General features: G+C 34.3%; 2 protein-coding genes across 2 annotated transcripts in view; both read right to left on the bottom strand.

The window, feature by feature from the left end:
* Positions 1-2,876, bottom strand: part of LOC106646135 (proton channel OtopLc) — a 92,633-nt gene extending 89,757 nt beyond the window's left edge. The window contains exon 1 of the mRNA XM_089597778.1: positions 2,728-2,876. Coding sequence (XP_089453904.1) covers positions 2,728-2,876 — 149 coding nt within the window. The remainder of the gene's footprint in view (positions 1-2,727) is intronic.
* Positions 2,877-4,890: 2,014 nt separating this feature from the next.
* Positions 4,891-6,294, bottom strand: LOC149373219 (chymotrypsin-like elastase family member 1). Its single transcript, XM_089597777.1, has 4 exons — positions 6,252-6,294; positions 5,471-5,732; positions 5,109-5,400; positions 4,891-5,040 (listed from the first exon to the last, which is right to left on the bottom strand). Exons 1-4 carry the CDS (start codon positions 6,292-6,294, stop codon positions 4,891-4,893), a joined length of 747 nt encoding a protein of 248 aa, XP_089453903.1.
* Positions 6,295-24,386: the final 18,092 nt, after the last annotated feature.

Raw genomic sequence — 24,386 nt, 5'->3', positions numbered from 1 at the left:
GAGTTTTGGAAGAATGTACTGTAATGTGTTTGGCAGAGAAAGAGGAATGGAATGGGATTTTCGTGAATGAACCACTTGTTGGTTTATTAGGTTTGAGGAGGATGGAGTTTGGCTGATGTTGTAGTTTCCGTTGTTGTGAAATTGGGATTTCCGCTAAAAAAGTTTAACCACTTACAATAAGTTTTAGTGGTTGGATAAATTTTCAAAGTTTAACGATTAAATGTTTATCAATGCAAATGTTTGATTTTTGTGTCGTTCCACTGGTGTATTGGCTTAATTATGATGTGTTAAACGGATAGTTCTGGCAACGAATGAAAACAAGCCTTAGAATTAAGTTTTTATCACGATTAATTTCAATGTCCATTACGATAAAATTGGCCTAACTGAGCTCAATGACTCGATGAGTTGCTCAATATTATTAAAGGAAATATCCGGAAATATCTTGATAACTCCTAAAGTTAGATAATTTAATTATTTTTTAAACTTTGACTCAAAGTCCATAATATTATACTTAGATGAGAAACTATGATACAAATAGATTTTTATTAGCTGGCTTTTCACTGTCTGGTTTTAAATTTAAATACAAATTCAGGATTTCTTTTCGTCAAGTGAAAGTAGAATAAACATCATAAGACCTCAGAATTTTAGGAGCTAATTGAAATAAACCAAAAAAATCTTATCTCTGCTTGTAGCTCTTCTACCTAAATCTTATCAAAAGTCAAGAGCAAATGACCTTATGAAAATGAGATCCTAGAAGAATGAATGATTGTTCAGTTGAAAAATTGAAGACCTCTTTAGTTGGATTTTACATAATGATAAGTACTATATCAAAAAGTTTCATAAGTTAGAAGCGAAGAAACATAATTTTTTGTCTGAAAAATTTTACGTCAGCTAAAACTAAAACCTAATTAGATCAAAAACAAAAATCTCTAGACCCCACCGATACTGGATGCCCATATTATTATGTTACTGTGGCGATACATCAGCATACGATGATTCAAACCAAACTCAGTTTGAAATAATAAACATTTGGGAATTGCACGTACACGTATACACTGCCAATGGTAAGTCCATCCACTTGGTCATACAGTCCACAGAAAATCAGTGAATGTCCTCCTCTTCCTCGTCTGAATTTCATCGAGCTGAAATTTCGGTCTTCCGTCACTTCGTTAGCATACATATCCACAGTAGGTACGTATTCTTTAGCTAAAAAAAGCCAATTGTGCACGGGTGGATTGGCCTGTGTGTGTGTGTGCGAGGGATGAGCGACTCTAAGTTTTGCGCAGAACTCCGGAGAGGCTCTCTCTTTTGATGTAAGCTGAAACACAAGCACGTGCGAGCGCGCCAAAGCAAATCTCGTCAAAGCGAGCGAGTTCATACCTGAAGGTACTACCTCTGTCCCCCACCCGGGGAGCACGTGCGTGTGTGTGTGTGTGCGAGCACTCTTCTCCCTTCCCATCGAAGTACATGACATAAGTATGTGCGCGCGTGTGTTGGCACAAGAGCCCAAGCGCGTCATACATCGATGACCAATTACTCGGTCTTTTGGCTCGTTGAGTAACTATTCAGCCGTCCCATGTAGTATACGTATGTACATGGAGAAGGAGGCTCGTTGCGAAGAGGGAAGCTGAAAAAAATTCCCGTGTATATTTAGTGAAGGAGCAGGTCAGCCCCGAGATTGGCCATTTTTACGTGTACTGAGGGGGCCCTTTGAATTCGCGCTCTCGTGAACTCGGAGTGGGAGAGAGGGGTTGGAAGTTTAGTGACACTTTTTCGGACCGGAATACCGAAGTAAATAAACAAAAGGATTTATTCACGTGTTTCAGTTAGGTGAGGGCTTTTTTCTATTTTTGTTTTGTGGTTTTTCTTTTTGTCTGGTATAGGTCAAGTGGTGTCGATTGGCTAGAGTAAAATCGTTCTTTGGAATGTTTGAACCTACACCCGTGTTTGTCGAACAGGAGCTCTATTTCTGTTTGCACCAGTTACTGTCAGAGGGTTTTTGTTTTATTTAAAGTAATAGAAATGACTAGCAGATAAGAAACTTGTTCTGTAAGCTACATAGGTAATTACCTAGATTAACAATTCGATGGCTTAGTGGTTAGCGTGCTAGCCTCCTAGCCGGAGATACTCGAGGAGTCATGGGTTTTGAATCCCATCGAAAACAATCAAGATTTTTTCTCGATCTTTTCCGATGAGATGAGTACCCAGGATGCTGAAATACCACTTATCAGAATTTTAAAACAAATAGTCAATTTTCTGGTGATGTTTGGACCTTCAGGGGCTTTCTACTCAAAGGAAAGCCAACACCTGACTAGCTCATCGGGTAAAGCCACTAGTGGTTTAAAAGGGACCCGCACGGAAGACTCGCATACTTGGGGAAATAGGATGGTAATGACAGAAAAAAGAAAATTTAGAGATTAAGGACATAGGATACGTTAAAACCCTGCAATGGGTATAAGTTTGAATCTTAATACAATACATTACTAAGATGAATAAACTAAAAATGTATTTTGCATTGTAAAGTGTAACAATGACCATTGTAAGCGACTGTCTGTTAAACTTAAAAATAGACTTGAATCATATTGGTTTTGAGAATACTAGTACTAAAATTTTCAGCACCATCAAAAGAACCAAATACTTCTTTGTTGATTAGGAAAAAGGAGATTCGCTCTCGAGCTCTCTTCTTCTCGACAATCGATTCGCACCAAGGAAGATCTTACAACCCACATCCTCTGCGTCTGTGCCATTTTCTCGTGGTCAATTTTCGGGAAATGAAACTTTTTAATCCAAAACATTACGACCCTCGGGTCACGTTCTTGAGAAAACACTGCTGGGCCCTCCACGAGAGGGTGCGTGAGCCGGCCTTTCGCAATCATGGTGGGACTTAAGCTCACCTCCCAGCGAGGAGAGGAGAAATGAGGGCTCCGTCGGGGCGAAACCAATTTGGAATTAATTTCACGAGTGGGAGGAGGGGAATTAAGGCGCCGCACGACGCCTAATCTTTCGGTGCTGGGATTATGACGTGCAAAAAAAGAGGGAGGGAGTGAGATTGCGATCTCTCGTATAACAGAGAGGCTTGGCCGCCTGCTGGACAGATTTCGACAGACACGCAGGATTCGAAAATCACGTGCCTGACTCCTCCAGTTACCCAAACGGCGTGTCCTCGAATTTTACCAATTTTGGACAAACGTAATTGGGTTACGAAGCATTTGCCGTTCTGGCTGAAGCTTTTTTTGTTTTTGTAGTAAAATAAATATACTAACATCGAAACTGTTGGTTTGTTTATTTTTTTCGTTATTTCGTTAGTCTTTCAAACCCTCTAAGCTTATACCACATGAATTGGTTGACAGTTATGTTGTATACTTTTGTAGTTTCAAGCACAATTTTGGACTACTGTTACAAGTTATAATGGTGCTTTACTTGTGACTTGAGATGTAGACAAAGTATAAAATACTACTACTAGTATACGTAATATAATATCATTATTAATCGTAAAAAAAAAGAATTTGTAAAATTTACTAGTATAGCTGCACATTTTCCTTAATGTTTGCTATTGTTATTGTTGTTTATAGAAGAACTCATCGTCGTTTTTTCTTAATTCCTTGTGAAGATTGAGAGCTGTACTAGCATTTAAACACACGATAAAATTTTGTGTGGGAACATACACTTGCCACTCGTGTTTGTAACAAGAATTATTTTAAATAATAATATTAATAATGATACATTTATGAAAACTTGAAAACTGTTACTCCAATAAAGTAATACAAAGATAAGTAGTGGAAAGTATCCTTTTTAGTTTACTACTTTTATTGTAATGATAACTTTACCTAGTTTAAACACGATGTATTTACACTTGCAGAAGTAATATACATAAATTTTTTTAATTAGTTACTCAATTAGTAATCTGAGATTGATGATAACAAGTTTATTTTTCTAATCGTATCAGAAATATAATATTAAACGTGTTAAAGGACAGTACTTTAAAAATCTTTAGGAAATCAATAGTTTTTGAATTCGTTAAGTAGATTAGTTCAGCAGTTAAAGTTTTTTTTATAACTAAATATATGAAAATAGACGTAGAAATAAATTAATGCATATTAAAATATAGCGTCGTGGTCACAGACAAATAAGTATGTAAAAACAACAAATAATCTTTAACGCAATCTTTTACGATATAGTTGGTCGTCTTATGTGCCTCTTTACCACTACTTGGCAGAAATTTCATAAATTCAATATTCAAATTTTTTTCTAGTGCTAAATAAAATTAAATACTTAATTCAGAAATACTTGGGTAATCATTCGCTTTCTAAGTTATAACTCAATAAAAAAAGGGTAAAGTTACCAACAAAAGCTCACTTCTCAAAATTAATTCTTTTCCTATTGCCATAATTAGGTTACAGGGTTTATTGTGTAAAGTTAAAAGATTATGAAACAAATGAAACAATAAATTTTAACGAAAAAATAAGGTGTTGGTTTCATCGCTAATGATAATGCATATGCTTTATTAGACTAATAATTTTTATTGTTTCGTCGTACATTTAATAAAAATAGAAAAAACCTTATACTTCACAATGATTGTCATGCGAGATAATTTTTGGTTACTATAATTAATAGTTTTCTGTTTGAAATTCAAAAAAACTAATAGTATTATAGCCTTCATGTGTAGTATGAAAAATCATAGCGTTATTATAAGTATTGCTAAATAAGTACCAATCAATATTTTCATTTTTTTTTGTATGTATACAAAATTTCTGCTTGTGCAACGCATTATATTATTAATCCTCTTAACTGAAGTAAGTGTTAAACGTAGTATTATAATTGTAAATGCGTTATTCAATCAATGAAAGATGAAATTGACAACTACTGTTGAAAATCTAGCTTACAGTAAATTTAAAATTTGGGGACGTCGTGGCTTGTTGCTCTTTGGATCCAGTCAATGTGCGATGAAATCTGGGTAGCAGTAACATTATTTTTAGTGACGAGTCCAACAAGTACGGTCCTGCCGTCCTTGATCTGAATTAAAACGTTGCCCCACGTGATCTGTAAAAATATTAAAATTTGAACAATTGTAAAATAAAAAAGTACACATGGGTAATTTTTATACGTACATCATGAGTATCTTTATCGTCAAGGCAAGTGATGAAAAATTGTGACTCATACAACAAATTGTATTTCTCCTCGTTAATCAATCTATTCTTACAAGACTCTTCATCAATATCATCAATTACTGAAAACACGAGTCTAGATGCCATTTGACTGATTTTCACAAATTTAGTCAGTATCAAATACTTGTTTGTGTCAAGGCGTGCATTATCATCGGGCAAATCTGCCATACGCACGTACGTGCTGAGCTTTACTTTAGTTTTTAATTTCACAAGGGCTATATCGTTTCTGGTATCACTTAAAACATTATTTGTTTTAGTCAACATTTTCATGTATCATAAGTTACGTAGTGGCAAAAATATGTTACTCATTGGTGAAGTTCGGGTGAACTATTAAACGTGTAATAAAGATCTTCTGTGACTCTCTTCCATCCAGTAAAATTTTACCAACTATGGCCATCCACTTGTCAGTTGGTTCATAATCCAAACAACTGGCAGTCGTGACAGCATAGTTTTCTTTGATCAGCGCACCATCGCAATTAATTGTCGATCCGTCATCCTGAACGTTTTTCAGGCAAACTTGGTAAGCAAATGGTCCTCTTACGGCGAACGTTACCTCAGTCTTGGCAACTGATAAAATATGTAATTGTTTTTTTTTTTTTTTCATGCAAACATACACTCATTTTTGAAGGTACAATACATTTGGAATTTATTTGCATTGAATCGTACCACTTTGGTTGTTTCGTAATTGGTTATGAAACATTGCATCGGAAGTACAACAATAAAAGAACAATCAGAAGTAGCTTTTCATGCAATTATTACTTGGAAAATCTAGTTTTTGTAAGCTTAACAAACTGAAAAATTCTCTATAGTGAGAGTTAATTTCTCAAACATCGACCGTAATAATTACACGGTATTGCAAATGAAACGAATTGATTTTTTTCAGCATATCAAATAGCTTTGTTCCTGGTAATCTATGAATGAATTATTTTAAATTGTAATATTTTCGAACACATGACAATCTCTCAGTCAAAACTAATTTATGATAAGCTCTCAATGCAACACGATTCAAAAGAGTCTATTTAAATTTTCCGAACTCTGCTACGAAATACATATTTACAAAGTACAAACAAAGGAACAACCACTTACCTTGGATCACCAAAAACACCGTAAAAATATTAGAAACGATCATCTTAACTAAAGCTCGTAGCACTACTACTCCCTACTGACAATTTTCTCCCAATTTAAAGCTTACAATACATACAACGATTTATTTTATCATACGCTAACTAATATATTTTCAATCAAATCATTTTGAGTTAATGACTTGCTCGCGCATTCCGTTACTTTGACAAAAGCCATTGTGTCTTGCTTTGTATCACAAAAATATTTTTCCCTGTGATTAGATTACAAAGTCTTTGCTAAAAAAAAAGAAAGTATAAATATCGTTTTGAATCAATAATAATCAACCTTTACTGCGAAAAATAAATATTCAAAGCACTCCAATAATATTGACTGAAGGCCCTTGCAATTCAAAGGTTGTATCCATACAACCAACGAATTTGTGGAAAAACTATAAAATATGCGTGGAAGATTACCAGAAAGTTGCGTATGGATTCACTCCTGATCTATGGGTTTCGTAAAAAAGTTTTACATTCAACTTTCAAGAACTCAAGTCTATAAAACTTTTTATTATTAATCTACATAAGAATGTCTGTTCATATAATGATAATTTTTTAATTTTCTCCATATTTCACGAAGACACAAGTATGCCTGAGCATCATGTATGTATGATGTATCCAAAAGTTGTCATACACAACATTTGAAAAAAAGTTTTACCTTTGCCAAGCCTCTAAAAATGGCTTGTTTAGCCCTTATCTGTTATTCAACACACAGGATGTGAAAGTTTTAAAAAAGTTTAAAGTATTTTTACGCTAAATTATATAAAATATAAATATTAACATTCATACATAAAAGCGGTTGTAGCTCAGCTGGTTGGGTAATAACCTTTGAAAGATCTTACGAAAATTTCCAGCTGAAATCTGATGACATTTTTATGTACTCACAAAAACGTAAAAAATATCAAGAAATAAACTCGAATGATACCTTTAACTGAAACAATACACGTAAATACATTTGGAAAAAGCCAAAAAAACTTTTACAGTAAGCCGCCGTCTATTTGATTCTGATTGTTCAGATATGAAAATCAAAATTATCTACCATATGCTTCTAATAAAACCAATCTCAACTTACGGTTACATAATCTGATTAGTTCACTAACAATAGAAAAATTAAGGATATTAAAAAAAAAACGCCTTAAAGGTTGCAGAAAACTGTAGACAGAACTCCGAAAGAGAACTACGAAACTCATCATAGCTGTAAACCTCTGTATAATATGACAAATGTTCTAATAATGAATTTGTTTCTAACCAGTGGCTACTATAAAAGTCTTAAAAAGTAAAAAAGCAATTGTAATAATTCTTATAATAACGTCTGGTAACCGTTATGCTGTGATATTTAAAGAAGCATGTGTAGTTGAAGTTCAAAGCCCGCAGATGAATACTTTTTTTATCGATTTGAGACGTCAGGGGTAGAACCAACACAAGACACTTGTAAACCTGCGTGCCTGTAAAATGTGTGCGTTTACCAAGTAGTTTTTATATTATTTAAACCACGAGAAGGTCTACAGCCAAAAAAAGCATGAGACGTTGATCTCATTCGAATAAATTATTTATCAATTCTTTTGATTTCCATAACAAAAAATTTACTAGTTATTTGTATGAAAATAAATAAAAGACAAAAGTACATAAGCAACAATGATTAACCTCAAGTTTTTTTATAATATACGTTTATGTCAAGCATGTTTTATGCATAAGAGGATGTGAGTACATCGGGCTCATGTTAATTATTCAATGTGTAGATAAATATGCAATGAAAAAAATACTTGGGGATGATTTCATTGTTAGGATTATCGTTTTTTAATAACCTGTATTAAGTCTATTTTCTGAAAGATAATACACATATGTTATTTACTAAATGATGTATACATTTTTAGTAATGTTTGTTATCAATAGTGGAATAATTTGAAGCAATATGCATGAAATCAATATTAAAATACTTTAAACGCCTACATGAAAAGAAATTTTTTTTTTACGATTTCAGACTTTCATTGTTGCAATGATTAAATTATTTAAAAAAAAAGAAAAAAAAAAAAAAAAAAAAAACTGTAAAAGGATATTTTTGCAAATGTAAAAGCACGAATTCAATAAATAATTGACCTACAGAGTATTGTAGGAACTTTGTTTAAGTTACACCTCTATAACATCAAGCATAACAAAACTTACCTATTGTCATTTAATTTAGTCAGTGAATAAGCACATCCCTGAAAATATGCGAAAATGAAACTTGAAAAATCAACGGAAATTTCAGTTGTGGATGCGAAATCCTAAAGAAAATCGAGATATTTGTCACAATGAAAGTGACACGATTTTTTGTGAATTTCAATGTTACATGTTATTTGTAGTCAAGTTTTTTAAATTTAATAAAATGAAATGTAATAAAATCACGTTTCAAAGCTTTTTTCAAAGAATTTCAGTTACACCTTCCACCTTCAATACAAAAAATTAATCTGAGAATCTAGTATTATCTCATCTATTAGAGTTTCCATATACATTTTTTTCCCAAAAACAAACAAATGTTCGCTTGCGAACGAAAACACTGTCAATGCTAAGATATCTGTTGTGTTTTATTCATAACCCCTATTTATAAATTCCCTTGGAATCCATACTATTCACCTATTATCGACGTTTGACGTCATATTTTTTCCTAATAGGCGAAAAACTTAACGTAGTTTTACGGTAAAAAGTCTAGATTATGTAGATATATTTTTTGCATAAAAAAATTATAATGCATTATCTGCAGCAAAAATAATAGTTGAAATAGTGTACTATATTCAATATTTTTTGCTCAATCGTTGATACTGCAAATATCTCATTTTTCTCTGTACTATCAGTGTGATGACGAAACCTCTTAAATGTTAGAACATGCACAAATAGTTGTTCCTTATGAAATCTAGTTTTTGTTCAACAACAAAAAAATTTACTTCAGTGTATAGGACTAAAATCGTGGGTTATACTAATATTGGGGAAGATAATAATTTTTTTTAATTTCAGAAAAAGCTGATAATATGAGTGTCAAATGGTATTAATACTTAATTCTCACTTAAAAGCTCTTAATTCTGGAAAAAAAAGCAAGCATGTAAAGTAGTCATGGATTTTCAAATAAAATAATTTACGCTGTTGTTGCGGGGCATGAATTATATTAACCATATAACTAAATTGTGTGGAGTAATGAATTTCACTATTGTTAAAACAAATTGATTGCTCGCAAAAACTTAACAATCTTTATTTGGAACTCTTTTTAATAAAACAACCGAAATAGACTTAACAATCGCTGTCCCAAAAAACCACGACGAAGAACATCTATCCGGAGAATCGAATTTTTCGATGAAAATAGAAAACCCACCTGTCAAAACAAGATTCTACTTGTGTTATCAAATGATCCAAATTAATTCGATTCCCGTGACCTACGCACGCTCACTCCGGTATTCTACAAAACGCATCCTCGAAGATCCTGCACATATTTCTCCCTCGATTCCTTCGCCATGCATTTCATCTCGGGATATTTCGCTCTTTCTTCTCATTTCCCTCGAATAAAAGGCAAGAGCCAAAAGCGGAGAGCAACCCCAACTGCCAACTCGAATGAAAAGACGTTGGCGTGTGTACGTGCAGTGCACGGAAGCCGAACCGTAACGTGGACTGTACACGATCTCGCAGCAACAAAACGCAGAGGAGGCGGAATGCAAATGCACAACCCCGCATATGGATATTTACATGTCAATGGAGGGTAATATAAATTACGGGTGATTACAACGGTGGGGCGCCTGGTTCTTGGGCTTGAATCCGGATTTTGTACTTTTTGGACTTAATCACGACGGCGAACTCGTGAACGGCTACATCTCCACCGACGGAGATGAAAAAAGTGTGGGATATGTAGGCTGCAACAATTAAAATCAGTTGGTTGCATTAACTAGCAGATCCGAGGAGAGGAATAAAAATCAGTGATAACACAAAATTTCATTGGCCCCGAAGGAGGCACTGCTGATCGTTACCATTAGAACAATAACAACAACACAAACGGCAGGCCATTACCCTGCTTGCACTTCTCGTTCAGCGCACTCCATTTCATTCCAAAGGCCTTTCCTTTCGAGTATCTTTCCCCCGTTGTTTCTCTTCTGTACTGACAAACTCACGTAGTTTGGGCTTTTTTTCCCTGCTCCTCTTTTATCATCCAGGGCTGAAGATTTTCAAAGTTTCGTGGCGCGTGAATAGCTGAACTTTTTCTCTTAACGCTGTAGTGGTGCCATTTTCTCGGGACTCGCATTTATCGATGAGAAGTAGGTATGAAAATAGAACCGTTTGATTACGAGTGTTGATTCCAGAAGCTTTTTTCAATATTCTCATACCAATTTTTACTTCTTCTCTACTCTTGTACTCGTGTCTTTTTAATCGTAGAATAGATAAAACTGTCTTCGTATAAGTTTAGAAAATTTTTTCTGATTAATTTATATTGGTACTATTACACTGGTTTCAGCTATTTTTGTTTGCTATCGTTATTTAGATCATAAAAATCACATTTTAAATATAATTGTGTATTCTAATGCGTGAAACAACAAGATCTACAATTTACCTGGAAAATACATAAATGTAAAACATAAGTTGTAGCAAAACAACTCATTTTTTGGCCGGCTAAAATATTTTCTTAAACTAGCAATCCCCGAAGCGACTGTGCCCACTCTCTATAAAATATTTAAATTATTTGCTCGTGTTTGCATTGAAATGTGATACGTTTTTGCAATACTTTAATGCATTTTAAATAATTTCAGAGTGCACAACAAAGTATCTCCCGTCACTTTACTCACTTATCATTCATAAATATTTGAGATGTTTGTTTTGTTTGTGCGAAAATTAGATATTTTTCTATAAAATATCGAAAAATTCAAATTACCATGGGAGTGTCAAAAAACACAATAAGATCACAATCTGTTAACAGAAACACTAGACCCAAGTAACAGAAAAAATCTCGAGAATAGTTGTGGAAGCGTGTGTTGATACTATTCGACCAGTGTACCACATGTGTGGTGTTCTGCGTAGTGACGACTTGGCGATGTCTCGCAACCTAGTTCTTCCCAGTTTATTAACGTCTTATGAACGCTGTACCAAAAGTAAAAAATAATTTTTGATCGCGATACAAATGACGCTTAAAGTATAAAAAAAGAGCGTTTTCACACAGTAACCAAAATTCCCAACAGCAAATGTATATTATAGTGACACTTTTATATAGTAACGAATCTTATTTTAGAACAGTTCCATGCTTTTTTTATCAACCAGATTCATACAAAAAATTTTATATTCTACCGAGTAACAGTAGGTATACTTAAACTCATAACTTGTAAAAAATTTATCATTTCAAAAATAGGTTTATCTAAATTTACTAGGCCACAAGAAATTCTGGCAATCTGCTTGCACTTCGACACTAGGTTACGGGGCATTTTTCACCAATCACTTTAAATTCTGTTTTTTTCTGTATTGTCATATGATGTATCCAAATAATTTAGACATATAGTATTTGAGAATCTTGAATCCAACACGTCTCTTTTTTAACTATTTTTGATCTGATACTCTGACCATGCATCTAATTAACCTAGACTAAATCTACTATATGGTGCAATTTTGTTGTTGTCAAGGAGACCTTGTGCATCCTGAAGCTTCATAAATACTTGTAGATTAAGGTGGCTCCTCACTATAAATCCCACAAGAAGAGTAAGCATACTGCAACACAGTTTTTCATTGGCTGTGGAGGTTCTTGACTAAAAATGGATAGGTACCTATAGTCCCTTCAAAAAAAGTTTAGTCACATCTACACTGTTGACCTATATCGTACAATACAGTGACCCGAGCAGACGTATGTATACAAATCTGACAACATAACCCTTGTATGTAAATAATAATAAGCTGACGATAAGTACCTAATAATAAGCCACGGGTGACCAAAGACAAAAAAACTTTAGAAAAAATCTACAAGTTATTTATTAGTGACGAGTAAATACAACCGTGTCCTAACTTTATCGTGTCATATTCTATTAATTTTATCTATTAGTCAAAAAAGTACATAAGTCAGCCCCGCATTAAATTATTTTCTTAGTTCAGCGTCTCATTTATTTTTATTAAAATTATGATTCCCCACAACTCCTATTTATTTAACGTACAACTTTCTGACCAATTCAAACTACGCGGGCTACCGCTCTTCGGTGTAGCAGACGCCCCACACTTTTCATCTGTTCCGTGACTTGCACAGTTATCTACTATTTTCACAAAATATCCTATAAAACCCATGGTAATGTCCAAGTACCTGAATGTCGTTGGAAAGATTCTGATTTCTTCTATCTGCTACATAGTTTTCTATTAAGAACTCTAGTATCTTTGCTGAGATATCATACAACCTGCGCCACCAATTTGACGACCCTCTATAAGTGGCCATGTTACAGAGTTTATTTTCCAGTTAGTTTTTTTCAACAATTTTGGTGGTGACGAGGTCTAAAATTTTGGGAAAAGACTCCTTGCACCTTCAAGAATCATCCTTTAAAACCTCATTTAATACTCCAGTGTTTTGATTTAGTGAGGAGCCACCTTAAGATTCTCCAAATTCTATTTCAATATCATTTGTCATGCAATAATTGTGGAACTCGTGGAAAATAGTCTAACCATAGTAGCACAGAAATAAGAAAAAAAAATTTTATTTGGTGCCACTATACCAATGAAAAATTTTTATTAACACTTAAATTTGAGGGTTAAAACTAATGAACTAATATTGTGTTTTAGTTTTGTCCTGAGAAAAATAATTGTTCCCTTACATTCAGTTCATATCGAAGGATAAATTTTCCGATTACAGAAACATCGACAAGCACATAAATAGTATGGAAATCTTGGATGGCTCGTCATCTAGCGATCGAAAGGCAAAATGCTGGTCTTAAGCTGTTTTGCAGTAAGTTTTTTGATGGCACATAAGAACTTGTAATTAACTTTCTGTCAAAATTTGGGATCAATTGGTTCAGTAATTTCTGTTACTATCAATTTAGTAGACAACTATATAGTTACATTTTTTAGTCATGAATGAATTTTGTACACTACTTTTTATGGCAACGCTACACGTATACGTTTTTATCACGAATACTTGTGCCTTACTAAATATCAAGTACAAAGTATTGAAAGAAATGGCACTGTATGCAACAAATGGCTTTTTTTCCAGTACAAACTTACGGTTAAATTCACGTGGACTTAAAATTATTATTTTTTTTTTTCAAATTACAGCCCCGAAAGCTCAAACTAAGCGAAGCCTAATGTACATTTAATTATCGACGACCAACCGAAGAGATAACGATAGAAACGATGTGGGAGGGGGGGGGGAAAGAGAGAAAAACAGAGGCTTCGTCAACGCATAGCCAAGGCGTTGTTATATTCAAAAATATCAGTGGACATATACCTTCTCGGTGGCTCGATTATAGAAATGCAGTTCCGCCGGTCTCCGGAGTTAAGCATCATTTGCTGCGGTTAGTACTTGGATGGGTGACCGTTCGGGGCTCTTCGTATCGCCCGTGATGTGTTCGTTTCGAGGACCGGTTAACTGTTTCTCTGTCGTCTTGACCAGCTTGAAGGTGCAGGAGTTAGTCGTCCTTGTGTCTATACGTAGACACCTGGACCTAACTCCTGCCGACTTTTGTTTTTTTTTCTTTATTTTTACTTTAAGATAATGTTAATCAATTTCCTTGGCATTAAATACTTTCTTTCACGCATGTTAAGCGAATTTTTAAGCATACAAGTTAACGTTTGACAGTTAGGTACGTATTTATTAAACGCGCATGGCCCAACTGAGGAACACCACAGGTGTGACATTAGCGGTGGTTAATGAAAAAATGGTATATAGCTTTTTTTTTATAAAGGAAATATGGTCCTGATTGATTTGGTGAAGTTAAATTTTTGAAAAAACTTTTCTCCAGTTAAGGAAAACGTACCTTGACGAATGCTTTTTGAACTTTTGCACCTTAGGTGTATTATATGCGAATTTTTGTAAAATTTTCTAATCTAACTTTGTTTAAAACGTATATTAATTTGTTTGTAAAAGTAGCGACACATGTTAGTAGTACATCATGAATGGTTTTTCCCTCGAAATCTCACACAAAGACGTGTTGCATTGAATAGTGACAATAAATTTCATTTTTCTTGATACATCGTCAGCCTCACGAAGTTGCGGGATAACAATTTAAAAACGGTCAAGTTTTCTCTTGTTTTTTTGGCGCAACATACACTTACTATGACATTCGTAGTTCTATGTTGTCTTGTACTCATATATAAAAAAGTCACTTATTAATAATGATTTTGACTAGTACTGCATTAGAACCATACATTTAATACGTTGAAAGAATCACCTCATGTTTTGTGGCACGACTGATTCATAGAAGTGCCCTGTATTTTTGCCAGAGTTAAAAATGTAACCACCACTCATAAAGACATGTAAATGAACGATCTCAAGAGATTGTGCTTAGATTTGGTTGGTAGCTTCATGATCATACCAAAACCCTACAGTTTTTAATCCAAAAAATTTCGTCGAAGGGAAAAATGTTACCAGCCCCAGGATTGCACAATTCTGATAAATTAAAGTTGGTTTTTTTCACAACCATCTTTATGTTTCAAAGATTAAAAAAACATTAAAAAATATTAATTTAATCATTTTTTTGCCATATCTTTTAGTTTTTATTAATGGTGTGGGTACTGTATAGTCAAAAAAAATGCAAGTCTCATTGTAGTACAACATTTTTATATCATTCACTTTTATTCAAATTGCAATCCTGATGTATAAGTGAAGGCAATGAAAATTTGAAAATAATTTGAAAGTGGTTTCTGGCAAGTATAGTATAAAGTTGACATAACTACATAAAGTTGTGAATACTACAGTTGTAGATCTCAAAAAAATACAAACTTTCTATATTTTTATGTATTTTTCAGCAGGTCAGAAAATTGGTTCCATTGGCAACACCTTATGTTTAAAATTGATGTGTTGTCACGGAAAATTTTAGATCTTGTTGTGTAACGTTTCAGAATACATATTTAAATCTCAAATGTGATTGTTATGGTCTGGACAGTAATAATTCACTCAAATAGACAAAAACCAAAGTAGGAGTGCTCATATTGATTAATCCAAAAAATTTTTTTGAACTTCTATGAATATAGTTGTACTTTTCGCTTAGGTAAGAAATCAAACGGGGCGAAATCTGCAATCGACCGAGAAAATTGTTTGGCCCACAATTGTTTTGTACCATCTTGTTCAAAATATATTCGTAGATTTGGTGGAGCAAAGTTTAAGTTCAAATAAAAGGCTTTAAGTCCGTAGTTCTTAGACTTGTTATTCGAAACCAGAATGTTGCTACGCAAGTTATATTATACGTCGATTGGATAAAAATTTCAATGAAAACCGTATACTGTCATCTTCGGACTCTCAAGATGAGTAGTAATTGTTTGCCATTGTACAGTTATTCAGTTCATAAAGAACAGGACGGTCTTGCATGAGTCGGTACTGGAGTTAAAAAATTGTTTACGTGTCACTTATGGGAAGTGCGAGAGCATTAATTTATTGGCACTGATGTCTCATACGAATCGTTACTAATGCTAGTGACATGTTTCTTGATACAATTGTACTGACTAGATGCCGAGGAAGAGGTGAGAAACACTGCGAGAAAAAGGTTTACATACCAAGTGTATCTCATGAAAAGTGAAATTAACGGATCAACAGTTATTTGTGACACTGCACTAATTAAAAAGAAATATGCTATCACGACTGCCAGTTGTTTGGATTATAAGCCAACTGACAAGTGGATGGTCATAGTAGTCGAAATCTTACTAGATGAACAAGAGTCACAAAAGATTCCTATCACTCATGTAATGATTCACAAAAACTTTGCACAAAAGTATTTGCACAAAACAGAAATTTTATGCTGACTGGTTATACGAAAACTGATAAAAAAACGAGATTTAAATATTTAGTAGCATATACCTCGGACAAAGGGTATTGTGAGAAACACTTGATGGACAATAACAATCTTATCACACACCAAATACACACCAGCTATTGTAAAATTGAAGCAGAAAGTAATATTGAATAGATTTGTGAATATTCTAAGCCTACCTGAATCCAATGGAGCAAACAAAAACATGACGATAGTTGGCTATGGATGTAAAATTATAGGCAATTCAATCAAACTGAGATACCGTACTGTTCAACTGAAAGACAAAGCGTCTTGTGAAAAACAGTAGAGGAAAAGAAAAAAGTGCAGCTCATTGCATAAGTCTCAATTTTGTATTAATGACATGACAAATAGAAACATGGACAGAGTAAGACAATGTCCTTATTGGGATTGTCACCAGAAATTACATTGTTGCTGTTCAAGTGTCAATATATGTGGATGGGATCAAAGATAAGGTCACAGGCAATACCACCAGCGTCGCTGTATAAAATTTTTTTATATGGTTGAATTACTCATCATATAATAGTATTAAATTTTTGATGAAAAAAATAAATCCATCAACTTTTCACACACCAAACTTTTTTAAATTTCATTGTCGTTTCTCTTCTAACAAATAATCGGTAATGTAAAAGCCCTTCCAAAAAGTACTGTAATTGTACTAAGTATGACTCAAAAATGACTTAAGTTTAATAAAGTAATGGATTAGCTATTTGAAGAACAAGCCTAAAAACTATTATTACAGCGGCAAGTGCTCATTCACAGTATGCGTACAAAAATTGTGTATACAACTTCAATGTGGTTACCTTTTTGATTTTTTATGTGCAATTCAGAACATATAGTGTACTACCGGCTCCCCGTCTCGGCTTCGCCCGAGACTTATACTAAATGGAACACCGTAGTGTGTTGACATGTAATGTTAAATGTTTTCAGTTAGAAATTTTACATCTATTTCTGACACTTCTCAGAAAAAAATTTTCTTATTAAAAACTTATTTGTTCGGAATTTATACAGTTTATTTGGTCAAATAATAAGCTGTAAAGATTGACAAAAAAAAAATTATGCTGAAAAGTACTGTGAGTTCCTTATGCCATAAAATAATCGTTGGCTATATGGAGCCGTTGATTTGCAGTTTCTCCAGTATAATTGACAAAAAGGGCTATTTTTTAAGCTGTTAAGATATAAAACTCCCAAAAAATATATGTTAGAAAAAATTTTTTTCTACCTTATCTCTCAAATTAATTACCAGAGCAACTAAGTCCTGGAGCTGAATCTCTACATTTCTTATCGCCACAAAAATACAAATACATTTATTTTCTACTTATAGGGCACAATGAAAAGCTGATCTCTCACGTAATGGATTTTTTATTTGTCAATTTAGACGCTGCTATTCCAATTTCGATAAATTTTCTGCGTCAGTATCTTGATGCCTAAAATTGTTTTCATTAGATACATTTGAAGTTTTCATTCCAATTCACCCTCTTGCGACTGTTGGCATGCTTACGATTATTGTGACCCCTAAAGGCTGTTTTCTGTCAACATTGTTAAGTTCTATTATATTTATTGGCAAGGTAGTTAGACGTCTGATTACCCTAAAAAAGACCGGTGAACTTCTTAAGTAAACTCTTTCTTGACTGAAGTTTACAGCAACTGTGACTGCCTAGATACCTCAGGGTGATCTTCTCTGGCCTGCTGTCAAAGCCCCAGACTGAACGGGAGAAAAATTACAAAGTCCGAAGCTTTGGAGCTAGTTGTAAAGATGTTTCCCAACGTCTCCTGGTATAACGTCAAAGATGTTAGTGTCTAAAGCACCTTTTTTTTTGCAGACTCAGTTGTTTTGGTGATCTTAGATAGGGAGATTGGATCGTGATGCTTACTCGTTGAAGACTGTCCCGTTGGCTCAAGTTTGTTTTTCCCTTCATAGCTGTTAGGTTTACCCAGCGCAGACCTTGAAGAGGATCGGTGATTCCTGATTGAATGCTTATATGGAAAGTAATGTAATGTAGGGTCATCGGTTACTGGGCTTCCTAGCCTTGCAAAGAACCACTCCACTCGTGACGACTGCCAGTAAATGACTGACTTGGTTTAATAGTGGCCGTCTTTAGTTAACATATTCTTTTAGTCAACGAATAACTTTTCCGGAAATGGTAGTAAAAGTGTATTTTTTGGCAAGGTAGTTTAAACTTAGGTGGCCCTCACAAGAACCGATGAGATTGATGGCTAAGTAGGGATCGTAAATACTTATAACGGCCCTGAAAAGGGCCAGTGGTGAAACTTCCAGCAATTCCTTATTATTATTCTTGATGATATACACTTTCTCTGTAGGTTTACCGTTAGAACGACCACTAAGAAGTTGACCGTTGTGGCTGCCTGTACTCCTCAGGGCTGTCTTCCCTGGTTTATATTTGTAGTAAAAAATTCTCTGACGTTACCAGGCCAGATAGTGGAACGGTCATGTAACTCTGAAGTATTGAAGCAGATTGTGCTCTGGCTTGACGTTTCTTCTGGCATTCCGCCGGAGACTTTATCGGTTTGAATAATTATTTATTGGTGGCACTCGTCAATCCTGGAGATTCAGGGTGGAAGCAGACCTAGGTCACTTGCCCATTGGACAAGAGTGTCGTCGGAATCCGGGATACTCAGCTGCATGGCTATCATCTACATTTTCGATGCTGCTTGATGAACTGCTGGTAGACGACTGCAGAAATTTTCGAGACGTTTCGGCGTATTATAACCACACTTATTTAATTATGTTGCAGGTAGCTTTGATTTTAAGTCGACGCCACCTAGCAGATCCTGCAGAACCAAAGTTTTAGGCTCTTATATTTTTCTCAAAAGTTTGAGCTTATCTATTGCTATTGTTCTTAAATTTTTTAAGATAAAAACTATACTAAAAGTATTTAGAAAGTGTCAAGAATCGGTATGGAAAATTTCAGCGAAATCGGTTCAATAGTTTTCGCGGTCAGCGATTACAATGGTTTTAACGACTTTGCTTTATATATTAGTATGACGACTTATTTTTTGTTTTCGATCCCTACGTTATATATCATACTTTAAATTATTTTCAAGTTATACTTTCAGACAGCAAATTGATTATGATGTAAAAATACTACTGTTTTTGTTATTATTATTATTAATATTATTATTACTATTATTTTTATTATTATTATCACAACATTTATGGATTTTACCATGATCATTAATGTTAGCAACAAATAAAATAAAACCCCAACTTTAAAATTGATTTTTTGTACTGCAATAAATATCCAATTAATGACTTGAGGATCATCCATTTTAAAATGTAAAATCCTTTTACGAGGGGCTGCACACTCTGAACTCTTTCGGAGACTTCCGAGATCTTTGAAAGACGTAGAATGACTTCCGAAGTCTTTTTTAATGACTTTAAGAGTGCGCAGCCCCTCGTCCTTTTAACTTTGAATATGTAAGAAGTATTGAGAAGGGCGGTTAACATTATAAATGAAGGTGAGGGAACGTGTTTGTTACATTTAATACTCAATGTATCAGGAAAAGTAGACGGACTTTTCCCTATTTCGTTAGGTTGCAAGGGCTGTGATGGCCTTGTAGGTGAACCGACAAAACATCCAAATGCAAATTTCTACATCATGTATAAATTATAGAAAAAAGGGCATCACCATTATCTTTGTCCTTTGCTGCTTGCCGCTCAGTAGCGAAAGATAGTGGGTGATCTCCTTTTCTATTTAATCTTAATGTGCTCATGCGCCCATCACATTAATCTTGCGTGCTTCTTTTCTCTCTCTGTTGGCGTTCACGTCGCTTGCATATTCCACTGTGCTTACTGCTGTACATTTTTTTTCCAACGTGTCACGAGTGCTCCGTTCCATATGTGTCTGCTATTTGAACAATTTTTTGACGAGGATGTGGACCATCACTACCGCCCCTTCTTTTGCCACACATACTAGCTTCGTTGAACATTGCTGGGTTATAAAACTATTAGAAAATCTTTACCGTCATGTGTTACGTTTTGTTTGTTTTTCACTGATTTCGTGCAGTGATTCACGACTGTATCTTTATATTTTTCGAATCATAAATCATTCACATATTATTGTTCTTTTATGTATTTTTTTCCGACTTAATTGTATTCTGTTCACGTAAAATTAGTACAAGCAGGCTCTATTGGTATTTTGTTAAGTTACTTCGAACAATTACGTGCCAAGTTAAGAAATTAAATCAGTCCTTCAATATTACGTGCTCCTATCGTTGTATCGTGGTAAATATCTGTATAAAGTATTTTTTTTGAAAGTTGTCATTAAGTTTTAGCATGTGTGACGTCAGAGTCATTGCATACTACGATGATATCAGGACACCGTTTGGACAACTACAGATTTGAAAGATATCAAAACAAGCCATGGACGCCAGGTAATTTTTGTCATCCATACAGATACTTTAATGTTAATAATTGATACAAATTTATTAAGGCTGATTGAAGAAAATTAACGTAATTAAAGAAATATTGGTCTTTTATATACATATATTAGAGAATCAGTTGCATTTTGTTCAAAAAATATTCTAATTTCAAAATAATGTTCTATGCTGTTAGTGTGCTTGTAATAAAGAAGTTGTTTTCAACTTTAAGGATAACATTAAATCTTTTATTTTTCTCAGTTCTGTGATGGTAACTTGTTAACGATATGTTAAGAGATTAATCAACTATAGTTAATAATAATTATTACAAAAATCAACAACTTACAATGTAACCAAGCACGTCAATAACAAACGTTTATTGAACTACCTTAAAAAGATTTACTGGCTAGTATTAATAAATCATTGTATGCAAGATTTCTAGCTTTAACATTCACTTTTTACGTAAAAATAAATATATTAACAATTGTTAATTTTTACTGCTAATGGGGTGTTTTGTAACCATTATTTTCTTGCTACATAACTCGTAATATCTCAAAAATTCACGAAAAGATTTTGTTGAGACTTTCATATGAGAAGTAATAAATAAATCATGGAGATGCCAGTAAAACATCGAGCGTGTAATTGATGCTTATTTAACATTGTTTACATGAAAAATTTATGAATCTTACAAATAATCGCAAAAGGGTTCCAGTAAATTTTAGAAAAGAGAAAAGAGCTTGATCCATTTTTGGAATTTTTGTTTTAGATGAGCACTTAGTCCTGATAAAAATGCTCAAGGTGATTATAACTACTTCAAACTCGCCAGCACAGCAAAAACGAATTTTAGTTTGTTTTTAATCTCAACAATACCCTTTTATAAACTAGTCACAGACGCGGCTTCTCTTACACAGTTTTCCATCACAATCCGAACAACACCCAAAAGAAGAGCAGTTACATACATCTAACGAATTCCTCACCTTGCATCTCACAGCTATGATTCGTAGAGAAATAAATACAGATACGAAAATCGGAAATCCGTAGGAGAGTTTTTTGGTGTTGGACAACTATTGCATATGCGTATTACCCTAGACCCAAGACATACATAGCTTGTAGTACATGCTCACTCAGGCACGACTCTACCTTTTTTTCCCTCGTCTCCTAACGAAGTGGACGTAACGCGTGGACAGGAAAGGGTGCGGGTGGCTCGAGGTGGCTTTGTGTATACTTTTACCTTCTACCCGACCAACTCGCGTGCATGCTCAGATGCTCGTTCATCGATTTTGCTCCCTCATGCTGCTACCGGGTTAAAATTTTGTAACCGCGCGTGGCATGAATGCACGCGTCGCTGGATGTTGGGGTGAAAAAAAAGAAGCGAATTCCCGAGATCTTGTATTATTACTATGCAGCAACGCACATCGGTGACAGCTGCTTTCGAGAGTCATTTTTTTTTTTTGCATGGACAAGTGGTTCATTTGTTCCTACACGTTACGTAAACGTGAACACAATTATGGATCCTTACGTGCAGGATTAAAGGAATGGCGTATATCCTGGCGTATATCCTGGCAACAAAAATAATTTTAAAAACTTACTGCGTTGCAAGCCACGCAATTTTCCCTCCTGGCATCAAACGCCATTGAATCCAATCGAACACATTGAATCGAAACAAAAACAAAAAAGTCACATTGCGGTTCCAATGGACGCGTGAAATTAACAGTATCGTCACAAATTCGATGCGGCGGCATGGCAATGTGGTGCGAGGCACGCACTCAAAGGGCCAGTCGGTCACTGATGGCGCGTTGTCAGATCACTCGTCGCCCGACATGTTATACACAGCGTGCGTATGGTTTTACAAGCAAGGAGTGGCCTTCATCCGGGTTTTGCTAATAGAGAAAAAGGACGTCCGGTCGGGCGCACGGATAGTCGCTTGTACGCGCGAGTGATAGAGGATTTCGGGGCGAGGCCTGTATATTATGGCGCGGACGAGCGGAGGAAGTATATGTCAGGGGCATTGATTGGATGCGATGAAATTTTTTGGATGACCAGGGGAGTATGAAGAGGTGTGCCGATGGACGCGAGAGTGGGCTATGATTTTTGTTGGAAAATCTGAGGTATGTACGTTGTATAGAAATTTAAGTGTATAAATACACGTTTGAAGTAAAAAGTTTTCTTATTTTTTCATAAATATATTACGGTGAACTTGGAAAACGTTTGAAGAACACAGCAATCGATGCTTCCTAAGTCTTAGTCACCATTGGTATTTAAAAGTTGTAGGAAGTAAAGCATTTTGTTAAAAAATTAAAAATACTCGCTCGTTTGCGAATTGCGTTTCTGTCAGTCGATTTTTTTATTGCATAGCCTTCCTACATTAGATTTTTTTTGTTTTGCTTTTAAAGTGTTCCAGTTATAAGTATTTATAAAAAGAAAATTTCTGCGCTTTAAACGTTTGATTTCGTACACGTGGACCTACGGCGATTCAGTGATACGTGAAACTGGATGTGCTTTTTTCTATTCTTACGTTCACAGGTGGCTGAACTGTGAAATTAAAAAAAAATTTTATTTGCAAACCTTAGGAAATATCAGCTTATGGTTTTCCTTTCGTACACAAATGACAAAATTTTCACTGAATGACTATTCGGAAGAAACCAAAACTTTGTGAACTTTATATTCTGGTCATCGTAAGGCTATGTTCTGATAGTATAGTTATCGTTTTCAATTGATGTCGAAAAAGTACTTATATACAAAGATGTTCCAAAAACATTCAAGTAACTAAGGGCTAAAATTTTTTTTCAAGTTTGTATTAATTTATAAATCGGATATTATTTACTTGATAATAAGTGCAATAATTCAGAAGCAAGTTTTTATTTAAATATACACATTAAGGATGCTACTTGGGATTGAAGTAATTTGACTACTTGTTGCAGACATAACCAGCATCAAGTTTTATATATTTCGAATATCTGCATACATGTGTATACGCACGTTTCTGTATAAAATTTTTACCACAGGATTAAACGATGATTGTAGTTTTTTTTTTTTGTGTTGTTGTCTTGCGTTACGTGAGACTTTTCATCGGACCAAAACATGTTGAGAAAAAACTATGGACATAAAAAAAACGGCCACACGATCTGGTAGATCTACAGTTTTTATTCTTTAGTGTTACTCAGATTTGGGTTTAATTTTAATAGGTATTTACCAATAACCTTATAAGTTTTAATTTGAGCAATAGTGAAAAAGGTGCTGATTAAATCAAAATTCTGGTTAATAATAATATATTATTAGTAATGAAATGTCATTAATTTTTAAACTTGTACGTGAATTGAAGTTGCTGATTAGCTTTTGACCTAATTAATATTCTCGATTCCATCCATTGACTCAATTAGATTTGCCTTGATTACATGTTAGTTTGTTTATTTTCCAGGAGATAGAAAAGATCAAAAAACTATAAGCAAACACAAATTTGAATGCAGGAAGGTATTATGAAAGTCTTATTGCCATGGGTCTTGGTAATTTAGTATTAAGTGTGCAAAAAATTGTACGTAATCAATTAACACATTTATTTGAGAAAAATAATTTCCATCATTATTTGACTCTCTTATCTTTGATGAGCAACTTATTTTCAATAAAATAGAGCTCAAATTATTTACAGTACATTTTATTACAATGGGAGTTTGACTGTGATGACAGTACATTATCTGAGTTTCTAATCACAACTACATTTCGATTATTTCTTTCATACTTACCTATACTTATGATCAACGAAATACTGG

Source organism: Copidosoma floridanum, unplaced genomic scaffold (assembly GCF_036245765.1).
Source record: "Copidosoma floridanum isolate Cflo_tuat_1 unplaced genomic scaffold, Cflo_Japanese_pri ptg000035l, whole genome shotgun sequence".
Lineage (NCBI taxonomy): Eukaryota > Metazoa > Arthropoda > Insecta > Hymenoptera > Encyrtidae > Copidosoma > Copidosoma floridanum.
Note: the sequence above shows the minus strand (reverse complement) of the source record. Positions and strands in the feature narration are given on the sequence as shown.